Source organism: Haliotis asinina, chromosome 11 (genome assembly GCF_037392515.1).
Source record: "Haliotis asinina isolate JCU_RB_2024 chromosome 11, JCU_Hal_asi_v2, whole genome shotgun sequence".
Taxonomy (NCBI): Eukaryota; Metazoa; Mollusca; class Gastropoda; order Lepetellida; family Haliotidae; genus Haliotis; species Haliotis asinina.
In genome coordinates this window covers 49234312-49247557 of record NC_090290.1, presented here as the reverse complement: position 1 = coordinate 49247557, position 13246 = coordinate 49234312, and the positions used below count along the sequence as shown (strand labels likewise).

Genomic DNA, 13246 nt, shown 5'->3' with positions numbered 1-13246 from the left:
GTGCTGCAATAAGCAGTATTTCAGCTTTATTGCATCAGTCTCTAAACAATCGAGTTCGGACCTAGTGATCAACAACAGGGACATGTACATGAAAACATTTGAGACTTATAGATTCATATGTTGTAACAGAAGTATACCTCGTCTTTCTTGTCCTTGGACTCTGATGTCAGTCTCTGACGTGACTTTTTCGGCGTCTCTTCCACAGACACTGCATGTTTCAGATCAACCTTTTGGCCTCGTGCTGATCCCACTCGAACCATCATCGCTATCTCCTCATCCTCATCTGAAACAACAACCTATGTATTGGTTCTCTGAATAGTAGCTTAGTGATTAAAGTGTCTGCTCATCATGCCAAACACCCTGAGTTTGATTCCCACATGGGTACAATGTATGAAGTCCATTTCTGCTGTTCCCCACTGTGATACTGAAATACTGCTGAATACTGTACATAAAAACTCACTCATTGGAGAAACCTAAGGGAGATAACTGGTATCGAACACATGCAAGATTGAATTGATTCGCTACTACACTGTGACAATCTGTGGGTGGGTAAGGGAAGACACTTTCCTGGCTGTTCTATACTGATAACATCACCATGCTCTGACAAAGGTCAACTGAACCTGTGTCAAAAGTTTCAGGTTGTAGAAAGACAATAAATATTCCTTGGTTTTATCTTGTTTTCTTTGCCATCACTGTCTTGATAATCCACAGGTGTAACGGAAACTTTGGTGTGAAGGGTCACACAAGTTCGGATTAGTACAGAGGACACTTAACAATCAACTACATTATCATGAAATGATTCTGGAAAATGAAAACTTTTTTATTTTACTTTTTTGTTTTTTGAGCAGCATATGTTCATTCGGTCAAAAAAAAACCCCAGAGAACTGTGTAACAAGGTTTTGTCGAACAACGTGAAAAGTCTGAATTCCACTACTCTTTGAGATCTCAATGAAGATTCTTACCTGGAGTTGCAGCCTCTTCAGAAAGCATGACAAACATAAATATGGGACATAAATTCGACAGAATTACTTAAATCTTAAAACTTTAAATGCAGCATTATCAGATTGTATATTTTTGGATAGCAGAGATTACATGTGAATCAACAGGAAGCTTTCTGTCACACAGATATTGAAACCCTCCCATTAAGCTAAATTGTTCTTTAGTTATGGAGACAATATAGAACTCAGTTTTTTAAACAACACGCAAATAGGCATTCAGTATGCACAAATGTACAAATGTAGAGAATGGATGCAGAAAAATAATTGAGGCCATCCAAGGCCTTTGGACACACAATATTATTCCCTGAACCCTATGACTGTTTTTGGTTGTTTCTTTCAGAGCAGTAACATGCATCATTTCATCCATCAGACCACATGATCAACAATTCATTCAAGGCTCTAAAGAAATCATCACAAGATACAGTTCTCTACACTGTTATTTCACAGGATCCCCATATTAACTGCAAGGAACCTTAAATAATCAGACGTCATGAGATCCCCCCATGTATGTGTGTCAAGGTAAACACAGGGGTTCAAAAATATGTTGAAGGGCTACTTGCCACAGGGCAAGTGACTGCAAGAAAATAACTTGTCCTGACTAATTTTCCACTTGCCCTGATTTTATGATGCAATGCTTGATTTACTTAACGAAGAGTCATAATTTCACTCTCTGTTGGCTCTACTTTATTATTATCATTGCGAACTTTAATAACTTTATTGTGAGCAGATATGAAATTAAATCCATGATTATTTCCAGTTTGAAACCATAAGTGGAAATAATCTAGTATTAAACAGACAAGTAAGACAACTTTATTTGATTCTCTGAAATGAAATGTCCCAGGCATCAGGCCATGGGATTTTTTAACCCCTGAAACAACTTCTGAAGCATCACAAAACCTCTTGCTTTCCAGCAAATACAATGAGGAATCTGGATGCAGGAAAAACCAAACTATTTTAAGAAAATGTTCAAACTTAATCACAGTCGATATAAATATTGATTTAGCAGGTTGATGCCAGTTATGTTAAAGAATCCTTTTTTTTAAAAAAAACTAGTTGCAAAATCAAAATAACAAGCAATATCACTGTAGAGACTGGACTTGTTTTTTAAGTCAACATTTGAAAGTTGTGACAGGGGACACGGTATAAATATGAGAACTGACAAATATGTTTAGCTAATCAGTGTGGAAACTGATTTTGTTTCCATAAGAAGTATGAAAAAGCATCCAGGGACTTGAAGGTGTCTATTTCAAACTATAAACCTGAAGTGTGCTTTTCACTATATATTAGGTCATCTCTTGTTTTCCCAGAATAACCACATCTGAGGTTTTTCTTTTGGAGGGACAGGTTTTACTTTTCGCTAGAAAGACCTCTTCCCAGGTTTTACGTTTCATTTGTAAGACAGCTTCCCAGGTTTAACTTTTCCTAACTTTATATGAACATAAACATTCAAATGATACATGAGTGTTTGAAGTCAATTGAAAACTATCGTTCCAGATTAAGCTCAAAGTACAAATGTTTTCCAAACCGCACATCTACCGCACATCCTTTGGGCCGACAAAGGTGGTGGGTTAAATCATCTACTTTAGTTCCTGTCATATAAAATTGATTTTATGCGCACTACAGTTACTGCCCTTGAATCAATAGTAACCTTTGAAATTTTAATGGGTAATTTTTCATTCTAATGATGGTCCTGTTTTTCCCAATCCCTGTGTTACTTTTGTAATCTGACAATACATACAGACAATGACCAAAAATGGAATACATACCATCGTCTGGTTTCTTTTCTTTGGTCTGAAAGTGAGAGAGTAAATTATCAGTTTAAATCTTCAAAAAAGATCAATTTCGAGGAACTTTGTTACAAGCATTCCTCAATGACATTAAAATGTTAAAATGATGCTGATGAAGTTAACAGGAAAGAGTTAAATTAATATTAAAGAAAAGCAGAGAAATATCAATTTATGAGAAAGGTGAATTGAAAGATCAAATTAAAAGGCGAAAAATGATAATGGTCAATGTATTAATTTACTACAGTGAACAAGCACTAGTTGCATGGATATGAGCGCCAGATAAATATCCTGTAATAATCCTATAATACTGTGGCTGAAATTATTAGGATGAATTTATTTGACCTTTTCAGGCTTCTGTTGTCATATGGGGTTGGTTGTTAAGGGGTTGAAAGGGTGAGTTACCAGTGAATTTACCCATCGTGCTTATGATAAAATGTGAAGGGGTTACAGAACGATAAAAGACCCGGAGCAAATGTTCACGTAACACCAGATTCAAGCAGAAGCAGTAAGCGAGTTTAAACTGAAGGGTAAAAGCCAAACAGCAGAAGTGATCCCAAAACAAACATTTCAAATTTCTTTAAACTATTCAACTGAGGGTTTAATCAACATATCATAAAATTCTCTAAAAAATGAGCATTTGAATCAGTCAAATTTCAATGACTTGCACAAAAATAAATTCCATTACATAACAACTGTTTTCAAGCAATACAGAATATTTTGGAAACAAAAGTAAAAAAACAGTGAAATCCTCGAAATAGGAGTAGTAACCAAGGACAAACATGGACAGTTTGAAATATTTGTTTTAAGAAAACCAGAATGTCAGCTGAATGTCAGTGCCAAACTGTTCCCTGACAGCCTGGTTTACCAGAGAAGATACAAGCAACATTTCATATACAGCAGAACAATGTTCTATCAAACTGACTGCACAGTGCCACCATTTTATAAAAAGTCCCATGTGTCAAATCCAATGGGTCAAATTATCAGTTATCTTACACTGAATTGTGCCCAGCTCTTAAAAACATTCATTAACTTGACTTGGTTGAACATGTCCTTGGTTTCCAACTGTGCAGATTGATGCTCATGCCATTGATCACTAAACTGTCTTGTCCAGACTTGACAAGCAGACTGGAAAAATCAAGTCTGGACCAGGTACTCCAGTGATCAACAGTATGACACATTGATCCACAGGGAACCAACCAATGATGTGTAAAACAAGTCAGTGAGCCTGACCACCTGATCTTCTAAGTCACATGTTATATTAAGCATCAGGTGGTGAAGACCAATTCAAACCTGCATCTTCATTGGGATGATTTCTCGACAAAAGCTACACCAGTCTTTTTAGTGTTTCATAAAAGTATGTGGAAAAAAAATTGATTGAGACCACATGTTTATTTCAGAAGAAAGAAGAATGATCATTTCACTGTGCACAAATAATCTTTATGAATAGAATAGAAAATAAGGAAACATGGGCAATGAAAAAGTTGAATAGTAAACCAAATGTAAATACTGTGACCATGCTGGAAGAACATTGTTGAACCAAAGCAAAAGCAGAATATATAGAAGTAACTTCATTGAACATTCAGAAGAAAGCTGAAACAAGGAGCATGATGAAGTGATGAGTAAGAATGCAACTAATAAGAACAAACAGAAAATATAATTCTTCCTCATTCTAAATGAATACAAACCCTGCACAAATTCACTGTCATAGATTCATTCAGGAAGTGACGTCACCAGTTCAAACTTAATTATAACTAAATTAAGACTGAATTTATTTCTCTTTTAACTATGAAATCAACAGACAGTCAAAAGGTTTCTCTTCACTGACATGAATCTGCATTTGAAAGTTTAGCATTCTCCGGAGACACAGACAATTTTGTTATAAAACCAGAAGTCTGTGATAACCGATCTTCCGAAAAAAAATTTCAAAATCATGTTACAGCAAATATATTATGATGAACGATGAGGGAAGAAGAGGTCAGGTGGTCATCATCAGAGGGGGAGGGGGGGGGAACATTTTAGGGTGATTGACTTTGGAGGCTATTTACATAAACTGTATATATGTTTTTTATAGAAATTGTACAGCAAGTCTTCACTACCATAAAACATCCCCCACCCTCCCCAAATTTTAGTCCAGTATAATCTGACACACCTTTTTCCTGTGAATAGGGTTTACCACAAAATTTATCACTGATGAAATCACAAATGAGAGGGTGTATTTTGAAATTCTAACGATGAAACAAAGATTGGGAAATTATGGCAATGATATTATAGAAGTACACTATTCAGAGGAATTATATCTTTGAAGGGCATTTAAAAGTGGAATGCATAAGAAAGCAAGATTAATGTATGTCAACTTCTTTGTAGTGATTCTTGAAAGGCATTTAGAAGTTGGCATTGTAATACAGGACAAATGAAGGAGCAAGCATACGATCCGAAACTTTGCATTAAAGAATACAGGACAAATTTTATGGAAAACAACTTCTTCTCATCAGGTTAACAGTTAAGCCTTACTGTTCAGTTCAGCTCAACCTGACGAGGGGGCCAGGATAAGCCTCGAAACATCGTTAAAATAAACTCAAGAAGTTGCTATCCATAAAATTTGTCCTGTATTCGTTGTAGTGAATAACATGAAGTTTCGGATTGTATGCTTGCTCCTTCATTGTGTTATTCATAATCAGGCGGACATCCATGAATCTTGCTTCTTAAAGGAACTATTGCTGTGTGGCATGCAGGGTATTCATTTCTCAATAATAACTCAATAATCCTACAGAATACTAGGGATGGCACATTCTCTTCCCACAGTGGTTACTTGTCACATCTTCCTACGTAACCTCTGTTCTAATACGACCCTTTCATGGTGCGAGTGTTCAAGACTTGTGATTGGAGGCAATCAGATTTAGTAGTGCAATCAGCGACCTTGTTTCAAAAGTGATCGTTCGAAAGATCTCGGTAATTTCTGGATGCATCGTGAAAACTAGAACCTCTTCCCGAGTGCGATACTCAAATGTTTCTTCTGGACAGAACTCAGTCATGTCAATTTTTTTTCTCCACGTTGCTTGCATTTGTCAAGTTGAATTTAAGTCGATGTAACACATGTTCTGATTGGACAGAAAAAAGGGAGATAAATCTGCTGCCATTTTTGCTGCTAGGGGATTTTATAAGAACCGTGAAATATGGCCGTATTAGAACAGAGGTTTGTAGGAAGATATGACAAGTAACCTCTGTGGGAAGAGAATGGGGATGGCAATAAATTTTGATCATTGAGATCAATAATCATTAAGTACACTGACAAGCAGGGTAATCATTTCTCAATAATAATAATAATTAAAAAATTCTACAGACACAAGGGATGGCTGTTTTGATCGAGATCAATAATCGTTCATTAAGTATCGATTGATATTGAGATTATTGATAAATATTGACATAACTTGGAGCAACAATGTCAGATATAAATGAATAAATTTCACACCACTGGTGACTGTCGACATGTTTTGAAAGCAGACCATGACTAGTCTTATTAGGGAAAACTAAAATTATTTCCATCACAAAAGTTCATGTACAATACTATCAATAATTTTAATATCAATGATCTCTACTAACTTTACTATCCATGATAATACTGATTATCGATCAATTTAGCCAGCCCTACAGACTATCAAACATAATAGGACTAAACCTCTTGCTGTGTTCTGTAACCATTGTTCACTCGTAGCATATACAACAAACATGTATTTGTGGATATAGAATGCTTACATCTGCTTTGGTCTGAAAACAAAGATAGTTGAACATTAGCAGTTGGGCAGAGTGGTCTACCATGTTACAGAACTATGTAATAGAGAGTGAGTATGTTTTAACGCCGCTTTTAGCAATATTCCATCAATAGCATGGCTTGGACACCAGAAATGGGCTTCACATATTGTACCAATGTGGGGAATTGAACCCAGGCCTTTGGTGTGACCAACAAAGATACTTCACACTTGTATACTTCCACCCCGATCCCTAGACAAGATGGATGAATGGTTTAACAACTAGGCTATCTCATTGCTCCAGGGAGAGCGAATGAGGTGAATGAGAGCAGTTAGTTTTGCACACTTTCAACAGTATTTCAGTTCTACCACTAGCTTTTATGACCAGTATAGTTTCAGAAAGTACCATCTTATGTCTGTAAGTGTGAATGGTGAGGACTTATTCAGTTTTCTTAGAACACATTTGTGAAACATTTGCGAAAGGGGTTAGTGCAAATTCGTATCTCGTATTCATTGTCCTTTGGTTGTGAAACCAAACATTTGTACCATGCTGATAAACCAAGGATCATTATCTCAACCGATTTAACAAGCATCAGAATCCTGCTGGATAAGGGAACAGAAATCTGGCAAGTGAGTGAGTTTAGTTTTATGCAACTCTCAATAAGATTCCGGCTACATGGTGGCGGTGGTTTGTAAATAATCGAGTCTGGACCAGACAATCCAGTGGTCAACAGCATGAGCATCGATCTGCGTGGTTGGGACCCGATGACATGAGTCAATCAAGTCGAGCCTGACCATATGATCCCTTTAGTCGCCTCCGACGACAAGCATAGACGCTTTTTATGGCAAACATGGGTTGATGAAGGCCTTTTCTACCCCGGATCTTCACGGGTTACTCTGGTAAGTGAAATCATGTAACTAAGATGGCTGAGCTTTTCTACTTCAGAATATGTTAATAACGACTAAATCTGTAATGCTGACCTGGTTTGTAACAAGTTGGTAGTAGATGCCCTGTTTGGCCATCAGTTCATCGTGAGTGCCCTGCTCGGTGATAACACCACCCTCAAACCCAGCAATAATGTCTGCTGTCCTGACAGTGGAGAGACGGTGAGCGATAACAATGGTTGTTCTTCCTTCTCGTGCCTAAAATCAATCAGAAAACAGACTTAGAACAAACAATGAAAAACTTGTGCTTCCAATAACACTGACCAACAGTTTGTTTATTGCTTAATGCCGCACTCAGCAATGTTCCGGCTATACAGCAAAGCACTGGTCAGTCTGAAAATAATCCAGTGTGGACCAGACAATACGATGAATCACTGACCAACACGATTTTTTATTTTTACGATTACAGCATACTAAGGAAGTCAGTATTCTTAAACTGTGTAAACTTCATCATAATTCTAAACAATGCTTTGATAATGTTTACATTGTTTGCTGTTTAACACTGCATTCCAGCTATATGGTAGCAGTGCGTATATAATCAAGACTGAATCAGACAATGTAGTTATCAACTACATGAGCGTCGATCTATGATCTATACCATGACAGGGTCAAACAAGTCAGCAAGTCTGACCTCTCAATAGTTTAGGCACCTAGCTTTACCAGCTTAGGTAACGAATTCTTGCTCAATATCACATTGATACACACACAGGAAAGTAGACACATAGTCACAACAGTTCTATTGGGATGGGATAAATCGGATGATGCAAGTTTCATCACTCACATGATCCAGTGCATCCTGTACAATAGATTCACTCTCGGTGTCCAGGGCCGACGTTGCTTCATCCAACAAAAGAATGCGGGGATCCCTTACCAGAGCTCGAGCGATAGCGACTCTCTGTTTCTGACCTCCACTCAGTTGGGCACCTCGATCACCAACCAGAGTTTCGTACCTCTGAAAACAAAAATATGGTTATCTATCTTTGGATGGAACAAAATGAACCAAGAAATCTGTTCGGCAACACAGGAAATTGACAACTGCAGAAAAGGTACCAGAGCAGGACATTTGATAATAGTATTAGAGTTGTGACGATTAATCGATACGCAAGTTATCGCGAATCAAGAGCTGCACGATACGATACATCGATACGATTGTCGAGTATCGATTCAACACGTTACTTACATATTTTGCAGTCTACGAAAACACCGTCTCCCCTTCTATTTAGATTTTCGTGGAAAATATTGCCATGGACATGCTCTGACTGAGATAATTTTCACAAATTTATTTTGTTATCTGTGCTAAAAAGCCAGTTGTGACAATGTTGATCCCTGCTGTTCCATTTTTTGGGAAAACACTACTTTACTGACACATGCTAAACATTTTTAATAAAATGTCTTTCATGATGACATGTTTTATTTTCCTTGGGGGAAAAATACCTTCCCTGAAATGATACCATAACAGCGCATTATTTTCCAGTACTTTTATTTTTCTGTATGCAAAGACAAAATATCGTGATACGTATCGTATCGTATGTATCGGACTACTAGTATCATGATACGCATCGTGTCGTGGCATGGGTGTATCGTCAAAACTCTAAATAGTATCATTGAATATCTAAACTCAAGATGCATTAAACACACAAAAAAAGACAAGTACAATTCTGTCACCATGCATAACCTATTTTATGAAGGAATGAGTGCTAGAGCTACACAGACAAGTCAGTAAATCTCTGTGATACAATGCTGCACAAGACATTTTCTGAGGAATTTCATAAATGTTTACATACCATTCAGTAGCTTGTCACATAATAAGTTCACATTATTTTCGCATGAACTTACCTCTGGAAGTCCCATGATGAAGTCGTGAGCATTGGCATTTTTGGCAGCAGCTTCTATCTCACTCTGCGAGACACCTTCATGTCCATAGCGGATGTTCTCAGCAATGGTTGTGCCGAACAAAATAGGTTCTTGGCTGACAATGCCAATGTGTTCACGCAGCCAACGGATATTGAGATCTTTAATGTCATTGCCATCCAACATGACCTGAAAGTCAACAAAACAACTAATTAACCAGGTTAACAATCTAGTTATCAATATTCTTCTCTCTACAGAAATACCCTTACTTGAACAGAGACCAGTTTCACAAAGTCATCGTAGCACCAAGACTACCGGTAAATCTGCTATTAAAGATGTGATGTCTGACATTCATGCTATGATCAATCTATGGAATAGGGAGAGAAAATATACTGAATATTTGGTTCTAGGTGATCTTCTTTCCACGCATGCTTTGTAAAAGTCATAAATTATGAAATTATCGTGAAATATAATGAACTGATAAAATATGGGAAAGGAAAACAGCATGATATAATGGAATTGGTCATTTCAAAGCTTGAAAAGCAAATAATATATTTACTGGAAGAAACTTGTACAGAATGGGCCATTTAGCACATAAGAATGAAAAATGGACCATTAAAATTTGAAAGTTTACTATTGATACAAGAGCAGTGGCCCATTCTAAATTCAGAAAATGGATAATAATTCTAAAAATGGCCCATTGTCAACATTCTCTTTCCCAATCCCTGCTTGTGAACCAGCGTGACACATTAATTGAAGTGTGATCCCCTCTATGACTTGGTCACAAAACTTTTGAATTATGGTGCTTTAAGCCAGGGGAGTTCAATTTGCAAGCCGAACTTTTACAACCCTTATTGTTTCACTGTCCTTGAACTGGACTAAAGTTTCCTTTCAGTCAGTCCTTTTGCATTGATAAAGAGCTGAATGAAGCAGTTCTCAATTTAAAAGAAATAATTTGTTTCTAAAAAGTCACATATATTCAGAGACTAAGTGTTAGTCTCACCTGAGTCATGAAAGTAAAGTGCTAGTGTTTATCCTGAGCAGTTTTAGCAGGGCGCAGCTCCCTGCTTTATTGTTTCATGCCCTGTTCTTCTTGTGAAATAAATAATGATATTAACTTTGGTTGTTTTCAGTTTCTCTTTCGTGCAGAAGTTAGGTGAACTAACTCTGCCTCTTAAGAATCACATGCATGAAAAACATAACATAATGCTTAGAAATTTATCACAGAAAGCCCTTTTCTGGGATAGGGTGCCCTTTTTGAAATTCTGTCACCCTGCCCTTTTTGGATCTTCAGGATAGAAGCCAAATGCCAAGCAAGCCTGACTACCTGATCCAGTGAGACGCTTCTTATAAGAAACATAGTGAAGATCAATTCAAACTTGGATCTTCAGTAGTCAAACACCCCTGCTCAGTCACTGACGACTGCAGCTAAAGTATTTACTTACAGATCCACTGGCTGGGTCGTAGAATCTCTGGATGAGCTGGACAGTGGTGCTCTTCCCACAACCACTTGCTCCAACGAGGGCCACGGTCTGACCCTGACGGACCTCCAGATTGAGGCCATTCAGGATCTGGAATAGAGAACGGTATCGTCATCACAATAACCTGGAACCCGGTGTTTCCATACTCCACTATATACCTGAAAATCGCCAGCAAAATTTGTTGGGGGCTGGTAAAAAGTGAAAGCTAGTCCGACACTGTGTCTGATAAATCATCATGTAATCAAATTAATAAATCATAGGTAAGCAAAATAACAAAATTAGTCTCGGCTCTGCTTTCATTATCACCATAAATTGTTATGATTTGGAAATACCCTGGCTAAAAATAACTTTAAAATGACAGTTGATCGTGCACCTTGTGATTGATCAACGTAATTAGTCATTTGGAATTTTCATTTCAGTTAATATTACCTCGCAATATAGCTCAGAATTTAATGAACCACAGAAAACTGAAGTTTTTCCAATTGTCTAAGCATATGTCAAAATGGCTCGAAGGCAGACAACGCTTTCACATTTCAAATAATTGGATATGACCAGCACATTTAAATCATGACTGGTGAAACTTTGGTCAGTGGACAGTGTCTGATATATAATTAAGTCAGTCAAAACACTGGGAACATACTCTCTTAAACCTAAAATGTATTTGTATATAAAAATAATAATAACAATTCATATACATAGCACCTAGTATCCATCTAATTAGTTGCTAACCATGTAATCAGAATCTGATTATCAGCCTGGATAACCAAAGCTGCCTCGCAGGTGCTAGAGGGTTATAGTCACATGACTTCATCCAACAGGGTGTCTATTTTCTGCTGGGTGAACAGTGGCAATTTTGAACAATTTTTGCCAAAATTGAGACCACATGTATCACATGTGTTCTTTTGTAGGCAAACTGAAGTCCTAGTCAAATGAGTAAAGCTGCCAAACTTGCCCCTCCAAGGACTGTCCAAGCTCGACATTGCATTAACATAATTTGTGTCTTTGGAATGTCACACTGGAAGTGTGTTTTGAAAGAAAGCAATTATGATATAAAGACATGCTGTTCAGGCACTCACTGGTTCTGCTTTGTATTACACAATGTCACTTCAAGACAGAAAATGAATAAAACATCAACCCTTACAAGAATGAGCCTGGTTTAAGCCGCTTTCAGCAATAATCCAGCAACATCACAGCAGTGGACACCAGAAAGGGCTTTACACACTGTACTGAAGTAGGGAATGGAACCCAGACCTTTGGCATGCCAAATGAACACTTTAACCACTGGGCTACCCCACCCCCAACTTCATGAGTGCTACATACCTTCACATCTGGCCGGGAGGGATAGCTGAAATGGACGTTATTGAATCGTATTGTTCCACTCAAAGACTCTGGTTTCTTCCCCGCTGTGGAGCTGCTGTCTATTGCTGGTTCCTGAAAAGAAGTACATGTTCTTTAATGGCGCAGTCAGCACAAACCAAGGGCTTAAAGCATGAACATTGATAGTTTGTGAGTGAGAGAAGTTTACTTTTATGCCGCACTCAGCAATATTACAGCAATATGGTGGCATTCTGTAAATAATTGAGTCTGAATCAGACAATCCAGTTATGAGCATCTATCTACTTAAGTGGGGACTGAAGACGTGTCGACAGCTAGCCTGACCACCCGATCTTGTTGGGTGCATACGATGATCAGCATGAACATCCATCTGAGTCATCGTTAATAATGACAAACAACCAGCCTACTCAAAAAGTAGTTCAGATGTTGGGAAATACATTATTTAACAAAGTCTATGGATTAAAACTTCTCTCTTGGTGAGTGTGGCATTCCAGTACAGATTCCTGCACCTTCTTCAAAGAGCCCAACCTGATGACCATGTTATTATTTCGAGCAACTTCGTTATGGAGGCAGATATAGAAACATGCTCCTTATGTCATACTTTGTCTTGTATGATAAGCAAAAGGCCAGAACAGGGAATAATTGACAGACAGTGAAAGGACACATTACTGGATCCTGCTTCTTAATGTTTGAGTACAATCATTTGTGTGAAACTGAACTCGACATTCAACAAAATTCCTGTCATAAGCCAGCATTCCATAAATAATCAAGTCTTGACAAGACAAGTCAGTGATCAACAGCATGCACATCGATCTGCACAATTGGGGACCAATGACCTGTGTGAACCAAGTCAGCGAGTCTAAGCACGCTATCCCCTTCACGGCAAGCATTGGTTGCTGAAGGCCTATTCTACCATGAATTTTATGACATAATCATGATGGTGAAATTATGAATGAGTATATTAACATGGTATTTACAGTTAATGTGATAAATAGCAAAAAAAGATAACGGTATTCTATTATCAAAGCAAAATGTAATAGCTACCTTTTGAACAGATATGAAATCTAAGTCACACACTGTGGGGAATTGAACCCGAGCCTTTG

At 37.6% G+C, this 13246-nt stretch overlaps 1 protein-coding gene across 4 annotated transcripts in view; it reads right to left on the bottom strand.

Annotated features, from left to right (window-relative positions):
- Positions 1–13246, bottom strand: part of LOC137256564 (ATP-dependent translocase ABCB1-like) — a 57240-nt gene that overhangs the window by 11915 nt on the left and 32079 nt on the right. For all 4 annotated transcript variants that reach the window (XM_067794425.1, XM_067794423.1, XM_067794424.1 and 1 more), the window contains 8 exons: positions 12129–12239; positions 10773–10898; positions 9313–9516; positions 8258–8428; positions 7513–7674; positions 6539–6550; positions 2765–2789; positions 138–283 (listed from right to left, as the gene is read on the bottom strand). In XM_067794425.1, the coding sequence (XP_067650526.1) occupies positions 138–283; positions 2765–2789; positions 6539–6550; positions 7513–7674; positions 8258–8428; positions 9313–9516; positions 10773–10898; positions 12129–12239 (957 nt within the window). The remainder of the gene's footprint in view (positions 1–137; positions 284–2764; positions 2790–6538; positions 6551–7512; positions 7675–8257; positions 8429–9312; positions 9517–10772; positions 10899–12128; positions 12240–13246) is intronic.